At 44.0% G+C, this 15,284-nt stretch overlaps 1 protein-coding gene across 1 annotated transcript in view; it reads right to left on the bottom strand.

Moving 5' to 3' along the window:
* T265_13082 (hypothetical protein) overlaps window positions 1–15,284 on the bottom strand; it is a gene marked incomplete at both ends in the record, with an annotated part of 48,478 nt that overhangs the window by 6,185 nt on the left and 27,009 nt on the right. Inside the window, 5 exons of the mRNA XM_009167139.1 lie at window positions 1,011–1,338; window positions 1,419–1,881; window positions 4,255–4,448; window positions 12,544–13,061; window positions 14,671–14,829. Coding sequence (XP_009165403.1) covers window positions 1,011–1,338; window positions 1,419–1,881; window positions 4,255–4,448; window positions 12,544–13,061; window positions 14,671–14,829 — 1,662 coding nt within the window. The remainder of the gene's footprint in view (window positions 1–1,010; window positions 1,339–1,418; window positions 1,882–4,254; window positions 4,449–12,543; window positions 13,062–14,670; window positions 14,830–15,284) is intronic.

Raw genomic sequence — 15,284 nt, 5'->3', positions numbered from 1 at the left:
CTCCTCCGGTGTCAATTGGTTGCTGAGTAATCTTCGTTCTTGTATATATGATATCAGCGTCTTAAGAAACTTTCCTCGCTCTGGATAGATGTCAACAAAGTCATTCAAATCAAGAACGTCTCCAGGCCACTCTTTCCTTGCTTGATCAGTCTTCGGCACAGGCGTCAGACGTGCGTTAAATTCGCACAACAGAGTAAGAAAGGCATTGGAAAATGGAAGATCCATCTGTCGTTGATCCTGTTCGAAGAGACCATAATTAAGACTTCGGTGAAAAAAATAACAAAAGAAAGTAAGATCAAGCCCTAACCTATACTCCTGTTCCTCACTACTACCAAACAATTCGAGGGCCTCAGCTGAGCTGGCTAACCAACCTGATTCCAAAGGAACTTACATCCGAACATTAGCAAGGTTATCCCATCTACGGCTGTGTCCCCATATCCAACCGTATAATGTCAATGGGCATAGGAATTCGTTGGAGAGGAAGCGATAACTCCCGAGATTCTCTACACCACCAAGTATTTTTATCAACTTCACACAAGGATCAGGTGCTTAAGACTGGCTACCAACTGTACTCTGTGGACCGAATGATTCTACGTCTGTAAGCAATTGTCACTCAGCTGGTACCTTCGGTGCACGAATGTTGAGTGGTTCTGGCCGGCCGTGTGCCTGGATAGAAGATCTGATCGTTTGTGAATAGTCAGCGCTGATTCCCTTATACCTGCACGATATGCCTTACTGAGGGGCGAAATGTATCATTTAGGGTATCACTTCCTGAACAGGTAAGAAACTCCTTCAGTATTACCCTGTCACCCTTAGAGCTAACAGGTTGAAAGTTATCATAAGGTTCTCCAGGATACATGAGAGTAGGGAGAAACAAGTGAACTATTCACGTGTGGTCGGTGCGCACATCCAAATCTACAACTAATAGGGTAACGCTGTGCTCCAATATTCCGTTGTTGAATGAACGTTTGAGTTGCAAGTAACATTTGCTAGATTAATCGGCAACTCACTAGGAGGCATTTTGCAACGGCTATTCCAAGCACATAAAAGCGTAACTCTACACCAGGAGGAAGTTGATCTTCAGGCCAGGGGGCCGGGAATAGCCCCATTGCTGGATTTACGTAGAAATCACCATCCTCCTTAATAGAACGTGTCGCAGCATGTGTTTCTTCCACGCTTTCCTTCTGGCAGAAATCCACATTCCAATCCTCGGAGTGTTCGACCAAATCGATTTTCGAATCGAATGATAATTTCGCTTCTTCAAGTTTCTGATCATAATCGATCATAATGGGCTCTTCATTTCGATCCTCACTCACCCATAGGCCATGGGAATGACGCCTAAACAAACGAAGAAATTATGATAGTTTACGGAATTACAGGAATCACATGAACCGAGCGGATTCATAAAAATCGCACACCTTAATTCGGCTGATAACAACGCATAAAACTCCATCGTGGGGCCCAGTCCCGTACCCTCTTCACCTTCGAACTCGACCTCCAGTTCCTGTCGCATGTCCGCATGTGCAAGAAGCAACCGGACCGCAGCAGCCCAAAAGTTATTGCCTCCCGAGAAAAATGAGTAGGCAGTTCCACGGATCAAGATTTGCTCCATATTGTTGTCATCAGCTGAATCGTGACTGGGGGCAGAAAGTGTTGTGCCCGGCTGTGGACGAGGTACGCGAGCCATATGCCTTTGCAATCGTCCCAGGCCAGCGAGTGGCGGATGACTGCTCAGTCCAAACATTAAATTGCTGGCCACTCCACCTGATGGGATTCCAAAGAGATTGGGTGGCGGTGGTGGAATACCAACGCTGTTTGTGGGCTCAGAAAACCGCTGGTTAAGATGTGGATCATTTTCTATCTGTGAATTCTGACTAGTCACTGTAATCGAAGGTAAAACAATGATGGTATCAAAATGCCAGAAGCTAAATAGGAAGATTAAATCTAGGGATATAGAGATAAACCCACATTCGTAGTTGGCACATATTGATTTGGGTGGATTATTTAGACGCATTTAGTTGGCACCTCGAAGTAGGATCTCAAATAAACATATAGACCAGGAAGATACAGGGGATAAAAAGTAGACATTTTATGTCTACGAACTTTCACTCTCACTTCATATATTTGATTGTGTTTCGTATTTCGTGTTTGCGTTTTTGGGCTAGGCTAGATTGGTAGTGAATACGGAAGACTAAACTGGCATGGTGAGATCATTGGCTGACGTCCCGACTTATCCTTTGATCATCACGCTTGGACATTCGGTTTCCTTTCGAGGCACACTGGCATTATAAAGCAATCGAGAAGCGGGTTTTCCCCACTAAACCGTATGCGAAGCGGATCTTTTGTGCATAGAAGGCATCTGATCTGACCAGGATTATCACATCGTAACCCAGATTCCAAGATGTTTACGTCGTTTGGTTTCTACACTGAGTATATTTTGGTGTTTCAGTACAGTGGATAATTTCACAGAATTAAATCAATCAAATCAAAAAACGGTGTACAGATTTCCATTCACTGTACTGCGCATTTCATTGTAAAGTAAAAAAAATTTCCATGCAGTGAAGTTGTATACATCATTATGTTAATTATAACGAGGATAATATTCTAAGCAAGCTGAGGGACACACAATGACAGTGAGGAAAAAAAGAGGTCGTTGTCGTTCCAGAAAAGTCGTAGACTGCAAAGAACCCCTGGAAAAACTCCTATTCGTTTCACCAGGAACCATCAAGAGTGCGCAATTCAAGAATCCGGGTTAATATTAGAATCCGCCTTCTAGGTACCGTCGGCTGACCAAACCCGTGGTTAGTCGTGGTGTTTAGCAAATCCTAGAATGGTGACATGACGGACAGTAGCGCCTGAATTAGGATTATCCTTTCTTTCACAAAACACCACTAACGTTTTGTAAGTGGCAAGCGGAGGTCATGTGGCAGCTTTACCCTTACAAAGCAAAGTCAATCTATCGAAAGAAAGCTAAACGTACTCTCACTGAGAGTCTTGTGCAGTGAGCTTTTCATTTATCTCAGGCTGCTTCTAGCCAGCCATGTTTGTCTGGTCAGAGTATGGCGCCATGTCATCCAGCAACTATCCATAATCAAAATGTGGTGTACGACTGCCGCATGGAATTTCGTAGTCCGAAATTTCCTTTAAAATTCGTCTAATGACCATTCAGACGGCCCTTCTGGTCAGTAATTTGGCATCAGTTTCTCAAAGCACTGACCTACGTATCGATCAACCTTAATGGTGTCGCCCTTTTCAGTTCCTATGCACAGCAGCCAAGCGTTTGGAAACGCAGGTTTTTCGCATTATTTTCGCAAGGTCGTGACAATAATGACGAAGAGGAGGGGTAAATTAAAGGTCCGTGTAGATTGCCGAAAAGTTGCTATTCCTTTTTTGAAGAGATGCGTGCAGCAGTTCATCATTCCAGATAATTTGTACACACGTGTTAAACTTGATTTCAATAATACTGATAATACCACTCCAAACCACAATTCACTCATGTTCCTGGTTTCCCATACAACCCACACCGTGTTCTGTCTCCTGAAAATATTTCGCATATTGGTTTGTGTAAGAGGAGACTTTGACAGTTCAGGTTGCGTAATCAACATCCTAATTTTTACCCGTAAACCTAAACATCGACACACTAGTGAACGACCATGGGCCGCTACACCACCATGTAGAGTTGATCTCACCTCAGCCGTTGAGCAAATGTTTGCAGCAAAATTGCAAAGCTCATAGTCTTTCAAAGGGAGTCTTTCGTGTTTAGCGCCAACACCTTAAAGTACTTTTCCAAGCAAGAGACACTGTGACCCTCTTTCTAACATATCAGGCTTAATGGTCTAGTACAGAATCATTTGTGCGGTCTTATGACGCACTTCAACCCCAAGGAAGAAACAATCAGTCCGTTGTGTAGGAATATAGACTGTGCATAGAAAGCTGACCATATCGTTCATAGCCCTGACGATTAACAAGCTATCTACCGGCGATATAAATGCTTTGCCTTTCTAATTTGTCTGGAACGAAAAAAAGTGTTCTGGTTTTCTCAAGTTCGTTCATAGCCCTGACGATTAACAAGCTACCTGTCGGCGATATAAATACTTTGCCTTTCTAAGTTGTCTGGAACGAAAAAAAAGTGTTCTGGTTTTCTCAAGCTTTCGTACAGAGGAAGTAAGGTGTGGTCAGGGTTCTCTCTCGTTGAAACCGGTTCAGACGTTGACCTGGGCTCCGAAGAAATAGCTTACGAACATTTTGACTTACCCGGGTTCGGAACGATCACAACGGATGGTGTCCATGAAAAATTGGCATCAGGCGTCGGGATTTTGCCGCTCCTGTCTCTTGCATGGTGTGTCGTTGCATCGACCCGTTGTGAAAGTGAAGCCGCTCCCACACCCAGCAGGTGATTGTTCGAAACCCTGGAATTGCCAGTGCGTTTTTGCAACCATGCAATTGCCCTGAAATGTGGGAAAGGTATTTTACTGTGTGCCATAAATTGTGATATTTTAACCAAAGTAACCCCTAACTGGACAAATTAACGCCTCAATTTGGAAACTGGGACTGATCGGAAAATACAATCCAAGTAAACCGCTCATGCAAATGGCAAAGATTGTGCAAAAGTTTGCGAGAGAGCTTACGATAACTGCGATTATCTATTTTAGAGACTGCTTTTGAGCAGCTTCGATTGGCTAAAATGTACCGTGATATCTTTCATTCATGTTGCTGGATGAATCCGGCATATCAGAAGCTACCTATGAGGACTATACTCATAAAGAAATCCCTAACACGAATGGATGAGATCGTGAATCATTACCTGGGCGATCCCGCTTCGATTACCACATGGCTGTCTGTCCCTTCATAGCTATCTGCATACATAAAAATGTGGAAAGACACTTCCAACCAAATTTTCTGATAAGCAGGCAAATGAACATCTTGATTTGACCTCGCCTACTCCGTAGTTTGCAAGTAAAATAGCCGGACAAACTTCCTAGCCAGAAATCCAGCATCTACGCATGGCTAGAAAAGCCTGCTGTCGTTAGGCAATTGAATAAAGCGTGGTCATATTGTAAGTACCCTAGAAGTGTACAACTACCACCACTTGCTACAGTGCATACTCACTGTCACTCTCTTGGCAGACCTCAGCTAGTTATCCAAAACTCACAGGTGAAAGCAGTACTCCTGAAAAGGATAAAAATATAGATATCGGCTGCTTGTGCTTTTTCTATACTTTATAACCTTAGTGGAATGGGATACCCAGAGCTTAGCGTCGAGTTCAAAGTTTTCCAACCTCTCTGGTGAACTATCTACGAACATACGATAGAGCGAACTGCCGTGCCACACTTTCCACAGACGCTAGTTTGTCTTGAATACTTTGTATGAACACGAAGACTGAGAATTCGGTTTCCCGGTACTCTCTCTTGTCTTTCATTAACTAGCAGATTTACGATGGCTGCTATAACCCCTACGACCGAATCTTTTTAATGATCTCAAGCCTTCTTGTCTTGATGCAAGCAAACCGAATCTCAAAAATGTCAGGACCAAAGGTACAAATCCATCCTCTCGAATCAGCTTAAAAAGAACCAGATTCAGTGCATGCAAAAATTCTCCTCACCACAACAACTTTGCCTGGCATGTGTTGTTCCCAAATTACACACCCGAATATGCTTATTGATTAATGTAGTCAATCAGATTTCATTTGAACCATACCTGCTTCCTCAGGAGCACCCACCATGAATACTTTGCCAAGAACTTTAAATAATCATTACCGTCCTTTGTCTTCGGGCAGGCTGGTTAGGAAACACGGTCGTTTTTAATTCATATCGATTTACGCCATCGGGTGGCGTTCCTCACTCACTGTTCGTCCCAACTGCTCCAACTGCTTTGCAACCCATATGTGGTTCCTCTGCTGATGACCCTTCTGGGCTCTTTATTATGCTGTCGGCGTTTTTATTTGCTTTAGGTGGTAGGAATGTGTCATTTGGGCAAAAATTAGGGTCTGTCTAACCATCTCTATGGAGCACCGGCATATTATGCCGACTCATGCCGATACCATGAACTACTCCGTTTAGTTTGATAACCATAGATCCCCCGCAGTAAAAGACAAAATAAACCAAAAAATGGCCGATCGCGAGACCAAGAAATAAAGTAAAAACACTAAGGAAAATTAGGGAGAATTGTGACTTTGCAACTCCGTTGATACGGTGGGTTTATGATGCCTCAATGTCATGCTCTTCATAATTTACGTAGGCTGTCGCGGCCGACAAACGATAACTTCCATATTCATATTTAATGGCATTTATAAAGACAGACATGACCGTACATCTTCCGCTTTCTTTCACTATCTAAATTTTCCTCACGCATTTTAGCAAACTCTGAGCGAAACTTTCACCCCTAAGCCCAAGAAATGATAGTTAGGAACAAGTACCTTGTTTTTGCTAAGGAGTTTGACTTCTGTTTTGACTTCCTTTTCTTTTTCCCTTCCTTAAGTTTGATATCCTGGGCCTTGTCTGGTCACAAATTCTCCCAGCCAGGTTTCGGGCTTAGTGTCCTTCTCTAGACCCTAGATTTTTTCAGCTGATAGAACAGTCTTCCTCACCTCAGTCAGAGATGCGGATGACTGTGAGCTCCAAGGTACGTAGGTTCGTCGCTTTCTTAAAGGATGAACAATGGTGAATACCGAATTTGTAGCATTTTTACGTGGGAATCAGTCTTCGTTCAGTAGACGGGTTAGCTCATCAACTGCTGCTCGACGAGTTTTTGCTAGCAGCATTCTTCTCTACTTGCATTGAAGCAAACTACAACATGACCCAGAACATGAATTTAGTCCGATAGGTGTGGCATAATACGATTACTGGAGATAGCTAATTCTTTTGGGTGTGTCGGAACCGTTGACTGGTCACCGCTGATAAGAATCCAGGTAACACGATAAGCACGTCTGTGCTCAGAGCTTGTGCTTGTAAAAACCAACTGGTGCTTATCACACAAGTACAGAAGGCGGCACCGTTTTTTGGTTCTGTGAACATCTAACTGACATTTTTTGTTGAGATAAAACTCGAGTTTATTGTTTGTTACTCCTTGGACACCAACTACGATTGTGAGATCCATACGCTAAGCCACCTAGCGCATTTTGAAATTTCCTTTAAAAGCGCATTATTAGTGCCACCAATACAGATTATATGCATACTAAAATTGCTTCGGGTCATTGGTTCAAGCACAACTATCGGAATAGGACTAAAATAAATGTCCTGCGCAAATCCACTGCTTATCTAGCGATGGCAGATATGTGCCCCCTGAGCGACTCCAGCCTGCTTGCCTGCTCCATACGGGTATCTGCCATAAACTCATGCAAACTGGCCATTGAATCAATCAATCAATCAATTTTCAGCTACAAACCATGAACCACAGGCACACTGGTTCCAGCTGGTACAGCTTCGATTACCGGAAATCGGGAGAGTGTGACATAAAGCCAAGCCTTGGAAGCGATGGCACATCTGGCTGGTTCGGGAACTGGGTAGCTGCGTAATGAAGGCGATAGCTTTGATGAATGACCACCGCTAACTGCGCGATAGCGCAATTTCTACCAGTGTCATTAACCACTGGTGATTTGAGTTCAGGCGTCCTCATCCAGGGGGAGGCAATTGCCGACCCTACGCGGTTTGCTGGTTGGCGTTTTCGTACTTAGTTGCCAGGTCATACACTGTCCACCTCTCGATCGCTTTCACTCAGCACAAGGCTGGGGAAAAGTTCTGCGAGGCAGAGGGTTTTCTGGCATACGGAGTAAATGTCCTAACAAGCGTAGTCCATGAAACGTGAGTAGTTCATCCATCGCGAAAAAGTTCCTTCTTCCTGAGACCATCTGGCATACCTCAATAGTGATGATCTGATGTTCCAATCAGACCTGACAAAGCCTTCGGAGACTGATGATCAAATACTGACATCTTCCGTATGTCCTCTGCGTTAGGGGCCATGTTTATGATACATAAAGCAGTATGGACCGCACCATCGCACCATAACCTCTGTCATTAACAGGCAAACTCACGTCACGTCGGTGCCATAGGTGTCGGAGTGTGGAAAAAGCTCCCTTGGCCTTTCCGTTTCGAAAAATAATCTCATCTCCAGCCAGTTTACCGGAGCTTATACAGCTGCCTAGGTAAATGAATATATCTACCACGTCAATTGACCGTCAAGGAGCTCCGTTTGACTGGTATTCTGTTTTGCTTCCAAATCTCAGACTGTTCAGAATCTCACCGCCTTCTTTGAAAAGCGCAGTGTGTAGACCATCCTTGTCACACTTCAGGATTTAAATCTCATGCTGAATTTCGGTTGCTAATGGTTGATTGGCCTCAGCGTTCCATTCGGGCCCGCTTGGTTCCTCCAGCGGTTGTGCTGAATTGGTGTGCTGAACTACTCTTTCAAGTGCTGAACCCAATGCTCAAGACGGTGTTTGAGGGAATGAATTGCTGTTCTGTCTTTTTCGCGTATTGTCTCACTGGCGCTTGCCTTACCTTGACCGGCTGACCAAATCATTTGGAACACGGCACGGATGTTGCCTGCAGCGAAAGATTCTCCAGCTCCTGGGCTTTCAAAATCTACCAGCGTTCTCTGTCATTCTTCAAGCTCCTGATTATCCGGTGCGTCATCACGGCCGCTGATTACTGGTATAGCCTTCATGGCGGCAATGGGATTCGCTGATCTCGAAGGTATCCAGTGTTCATTTGGTTCAGTCAGATGGGCTGGACAAACAGTTCTGAAAGCTCAGAAGGTCTCCTCCACTCAACCTCCAAGCAATCTTCGTCATTCACATGACTGTGCGTTTCCAGTAGCTTCCTAACCAGATCAGCTCGATACTCTTCATCTACTGAAACTTGTCAAAGTTGATAAACGGAGCTGCTCTCATTTGACACGCGGAATGCTGGAGGTTAGCGAAGTGCTGACCGTGGCCGCACGATGGTTTGGTCAGATTCAATTTGCGTATCCCAGAAGGAACCTCAATCCTTAACCGCGGCTCCATTAATAACTGATGGTCCAACTGAGTCAACGACTGTCTTGTGGTCTCCAATTAACTCGGTATGAGCATTTGTGTTGAAAGCTCATACTGGCTAGAGACAGACAGTGATTTGAAGAAGCCGCTCTCCATTATAAGTACGTTCAGCATCGACTCCAAATCGACCACCTAAGTGTGCCTCTTCCGGACTTGGTTGTCCAACTTGGGCATTCATATCACCCACCAGGATTACTATATCCGTCCTCCTTGCCGACCGAAGCAGTCAAGACAGATCTTGTTAAAGCTCGTCGTTCTCAGTCTCAGAACTGCAGTCTGTTGAGCCGTATGCTGATAAGACAAACACCGCTTGCCACACCGACTTGTGTTAATCTTAATTGAGCCAGACAACCGCACAGCGCACGGGCGACAGTTTACTGAGATTTAGTTCAGTAAAGCTTTTAGTCTCGGGGCTGAATGCACCTCCCACATCGCAGATACCAGGAGCCATTGTGTCAGGGTCACCAGATACCCGAAGAGTGAAATGCGGGACATCTGAGATCGTCCTAAGCTGCTTGAAAAGCACGACTGAAGTTGGGTCTTGTACGCGTGTTTCAGAGACACAACACAGAGATGGAAAGTAAGGTTTCAGCAAGGGAAATCTGTTGCCCAATTTGGCAAAGAATACAGACATTGAATGCTGCAACGTGGATCAGATCTTTTGAGGTGAGCAGGTGATTATTTTGGTTTATTTTTCTTGGCGATGGTTGAGACACGTAACAGTGGCTATGGGATTGGTAGACTATTTGATTGCACTGCACTTTACGGTGGGTTGGGAGGGAATGAGGGGAGAAGGCTGTATTCTAATCTCCATTTGAATAGGTCAATCTTTTTACAAACCAGTCAGCTCATTATCCTTCCTGTAATTTTAAGACAGTCCGCTCTTTTGGGGGGCAAAATATGGAGCTTGCTTCACGGACAAACACCAAGGCTACTCAAAACAGCAGCAGATTTATCAGATGCCAAGGTTTTTCACTGAAACTTCTCCAGCACTAATCGTTACGACATCCTCATCAACGCATTTGTGTTTCCATACTGGCTGATAGTGTGAAATGAAGAAACTTGTTCAATGCTTCTACCCAAGATCACTTGGGTATATCCCTGGCAATAGCTGAATTTCCTTGTTTAATCAGCAAGTAAGGTGTTTTGTGCAGCCTCATTCGTGAAACGATCCTTCTGATTTTGAAAGTAATGCTCACAGCCAACATGTCTCAAAACGCTAGTATCGTCTGTTACTGATCGGGGACTTAACGCTCGCAGAAGACAAATAGGAAGCGTAAAACTTAATATGCTTGTCGTCTGAGGGCATTGACCCTGTGATCATAAACAGGTGTCAATGACTACGTTTGAGACCTAGTGGGTTTCACTCAATGGGTCCTGTGACTCATGGAAGAAAAACACGAATGGCTTCTGGTGTATTTGACCTCCTCTTAACTTGTTCCCCATATGTGGCGTCTCATCCCTGAACGCGAGTTTGGAGACTCCTGACTTAGTAGGATTATTGTCTATCTCTTTACCTGATCGGGGACTTAACGCTCGCAGAAGACAAATAGGAAGCGTAAAACTTAATATGCTTGTCGTCTGAGGGCATTGACCCTGTGATCATAAACAGGTGTCAATGACTACGTTTGAGACCTAGTGGGTTTCACTCAATGGGTCCTGTGACTCATGGAAGAAAAACACGAATGGCTTCTGGTGTATTTGACCTCCTCTTAACTTGTTCCCCATATGTGGCGTCTCATCCCTGAACGCGAGTTTGGAGACTCCTGACTTAGTAGGATTATTGTCTTATCTCTTTACAGATATACACATGCTCCTTGTTCCTTAACTCGGTTTCGTTTCCAGCCTGGACAGAGTCAGCTTATCTTGGCGTAACTTTCTCCAGAAATCATGAGAAAGGTTCTTGCCACCCGAAGCACATGATGCCCAAAAGATGCTCATTGCTTGGCGTTTTCATTGTGGGTTCAGGTATGTTTGCTCCAAAGTTTCCAACATCAAGCCTCTCGTGCACCGCAGACACTTTTAGTAGGATGATTATCATAGCACTGATTCAGACAGCGTACGGACCTGTTCATCAGGACTTCGATGCTCGATTTTAGTTCAAACTCGGCCACTTGGAGTCGTGTGACATGCGTGAAGCTAAGCAAATTCGTCCCACTAACCAGCCCACGTGTCCACGATAATCTCTTCTTCTATTCCCTAACGCTAAGTTATACTTACGTCCAGCACCCTTGAACTCTCATGCAGCACTATTTTTATTTCATCCGCAGACACTGTTGAGCGTAGAACTCTCAAGCGCAACTACCGGGGTTCTTACATTGCTGTCTCCTCCAACCCTCCCAGATAACTTGTCCTCGTCATTTTCTCCGGAATGGCGCTGTTGACCAAGACTTAAGTTTGGGGCATGTTGATTCATGACCTTAGTTATCTTATAGTCACTAATCGATTGTTACGGTGTCCTAGTTCCTTGTAATCAAGGATTCTAAGCCACTTTTAGTTTCTTTTCTACAGACTCAGTTCCGTTCGAATTTTGATACTGCTGTCAGGCATCGACTAGACAGCTTTATTTTCAGCCCCTTCCCAGCGTTGGTCGTATTCACAAAAAACGGCTCAATTGATGGATAGAATAATCCCACTGCACATTTCCTGTGGCGCAGAATATCCTTACGAAAGGTACATAGGTTATTTTACATTGGCCAGATGATTACCGACATGAACCCTCCACTCACGAAACAGTCACTCTTGATTTACCATCAAATGTGTCGAACCGACATTTTTGTCTCTCCTTTTTACCCTGAACTGGATCCCGAAGAGTCGAAATTAACATCAAGTGACGAAAATGAAATGCCCTCGTTCCAAGACAAATCAAACAATTTTGAGAACAACCGCAGCTGGTTGGGCACAAATGGGATCGAAAAGGTGTGGCGTGAAACAATCACTGTGGTGACAGATCGATAGAATAGGACAGCGTTATATACAGACGTTTTGCTGGAGGTTTCGGTCACCACGGATGATTTCCTTTAAGTTCAGGGACAAGTCACCGTAGATCAAACATTGTCATGCGCATTCTAACGTTCAACTAAATCGATTGTAATGCTAAAACGAATTAACTTGGGTCAGAATACATGTGGTATTCATCTCAGTACAATACAAAGGAATCGCCAACACAATGATAGTTCACTTTTGGACGTAATACACTACTCATAAAGCTAATGAAAATTCTTCGACGGCCTACGAGAGATTCAGCTGGGTTCCAGGCGAGTGTCCCGCAACACCAACTTGGTCTGCAGAAAGGTATATTTCGTGAGTTCATTTAGTTTGGAAACCTCTTACATCTTGTTGCTTTGGCGAACTAACGTATATTCTAAACCAGATCACAAGCTGGCAGCTTTGAAAGTTGGATATCAGACAATGTGATCTCAATCACCCACAGCCTGGCTGAAATAGTTCTCCAGATTGAAATCGAATAAATAAGGATTCGGCAAGTTTGTCGCACTTAGTTATTGACCTACCTGCTTGTTCCCAAGCTGGATACTCGCCAGAACTCCAACCGAGTTTCAAACGGGAATAGGAATTTATAGTCCGTGGTTAGCCGTGTCATCCATTTAAATTTGTTACTTGTAATATCCAATTCGAGTGGAGAGGTTAGTGTGTGAATGTTGGATAGTACAGACCAAACGTCCCGTGAATAGCTGGTCAGTTTTCTCGTAAGCCTGGATGAGATAAACACAGACGGTTCCACATCCACGGAGCGTTTTGACTGCATACCTTCAAGGAACGCTGTAACTTCGGTTTCCATTGAGTCATCTGGTTCACTTTGCTCTCGCCAGGATGCTGCTTTGACAATTGGACAAGAGGACTGGCAAACGGCTTGAAACCTATCTCCCCGCTCACCTTGTGAACTTATTAGGTTTAAATACCCATGAATTGCAGCCAGCAGTTCCAAGAGCTCCTCCAACGAACTTGGGTCCACAAAAACCTGAGGCGCTAAACCGGACTCATTTATCTGGGCAGACTTCCTCGCTGGTGCCTGATAAAACATGCACGACAGTCGTTGGTGACTAAGACGGTGCGTACCAATAAATCATACGAGCGAAAATAAGTAGTGCAATGGTGGAATGGATTAATATTTCACTAATAAAATAACAGCAAAACGGAACAGGTCTAGCGAAGTCGTTCTATGAATGACAGGCGATTTCCAGGACTGAAAGGCTTTTCGATAGATGAGGGATAGTTAATAAAGAGACCAAACTGTTTGCTCGAACGATATATGGTGTTTCCAAATAACGGAAACATCCATCCGTCCCCATATGGACATTTCCCTCTTGATAGGCCACCCCTATTGTGACTTACTGAGCGCTGGTGGAATTCTGTGACGGTCCTCGGCTTCCTGCTCCAACCAATATGGTATTTCAAGAGATACGGTAGCTTCAGACATCCCTTCACGGGGCAAAGGGAAAATTATTACAACCATACTTATGATCACAAAATGTTCCACAAGGTCACGCCAGAATCTTCGTGACAGGGGTGACAGGGTGAGGAGAGACAGGCGTGAAGCTGTAGGTTCTCGATCCAGGTTGGCCGCCATTCCGACCAATCAAGGCACGTCTTCGTTTAGTCTGTATCCCGCACGTAACCCGTCCGACTGACGTGATGTTCGGTTAGTAGGAGCGGCTGGTCTCCGAAAAAACCCTTAGGATGAACGAATTTTTCCGTTTTCTTTTGAGCTACGTGAACTCCCCCAGAAAGGACCATTCCTCAGATAAGACCACTTTTGGTCAGCCGCACTCCCTTTACCACCAAGTTGTACTTACTCTAGTTTAGATCTATGCATATTGGATCGAATTGCACTGGTTTTGGAAATGACACTGGAGCGATGTGTCAAGTATGCGTAAGACACAAAGTACTAATTCATTGTAATAAAACAGTATTTCTGTTATTTGGGACACATTGCTCTTTCGACCAATCTTACCAGTGATTTAACGTTTGTCTCTTTTTTGTATCTCTTTTTCCAGAGCACTGTAGTTTCGCTGGTGTCAAAAAGACACACAAAGGGACAAAGTCACAAATTTAACCAATAGTTTTAAAGAAACTGTGTTTCCGCTAACTTATCTGCTCTGGAATGCATCTCAGAGTTGTATTATATAGATAAAAAACAAAAAACCCTTTATTGACCAATAGTACACTCAAACATACCTAAGGAGTACAACATTCTTCAACTTATTCCCAACCCAGTTGTTGTGAGTATCACTATCTCCCATTTTACCCCACACTGACTCCTCCTATAGACTCTAGCTCCGCTTAGAACAGAATGTTTGAGGGTTCCCGGGGTTCTCATAAGATTTGCCGTTGTTTACGTTTCAAGATAGATTGTCCACTTATATTTGAGCATCACTTTGTGCATTACTCCGTAAAGTTGCTACGCTGTGCTGCAAGGACCATCGGGCAGAATAAGACCAAATAGCTCGGCTGACAAAACATTGGCAACCTTTTGTCCAAATTACCGGAACATTCCGTGAGGACAAGACAGTCGCTTCCGAAGATATTTTAGAAATATTCCTAAAATCTCGAGGGAGAACCTACGAGTTAAAATTGAGCAACTAAAATGTGAAGCTTTTTCTCATACAACAGTTGCTCACCATCCCACTCAGTAGGTTAGCTTCTCGCAACTGGTCCTTGGATATGTCATCAAGGTGATAGTCCAGAAAGTAGGTCCGATTCCATAGTTTGGCCAAATGAATTCCCTGCCCTCGAAGAACCCCACTTCCGGGGAAGTCTTCAACATGGTCCGCGTATTTCTATCAGAGCGAAAGAGGAGACAAGACCAAACAACAGTAGCTGGTAGCAGAAAACAAAGACAGAGCGAGGTGTTGAATGAAAACTGGTCTGAAAAACATGCACTTTGATCTAGATGAATCACAGTAGTTTTGAATTCGATGTGCTCCGTCATGATAACTGTATCTTTTAATCTCAGCTGACTGGTTTAATCAAATGGTCCAAAATCAACGGGTACTCATGAAGTCGATTAGGTAGGACTTAGGTTTCCACTGAAAGTCCTAACAACATATCCTCATGTGAAAGGCAGATAGCCAAGAAAAATGGTTAGTGTTGACCGGGGCTTTTACACATAGACTCGCGGAAGTAGAACATTTAATGTCATTTTGATTATCTGCACATGACAACCATATATGTCATAAAATAATGTTCCCCTAAACTGGACAGCGAAAAGCTTACCTTGATCCCCATATATATA

This window comes from Opisthorchis viverrini (genome assembly GCF_000715545.1).
Source record: "Opisthorchis viverrini unplaced genomic scaffold opera_v5_36, whole genome shotgun sequence".
Classification (NCBI taxonomy): domain Eukaryota; kingdom Metazoa; phylum Platyhelminthes; class Trematoda; order Opisthorchiida; family Opisthorchiidae; genus Opisthorchis; species Opisthorchis viverrini.
The sequence above is the reverse complement of the archived record's forward strand: the minus strand, read 5'-3'. Positions and strand labels throughout refer to the sequence as shown.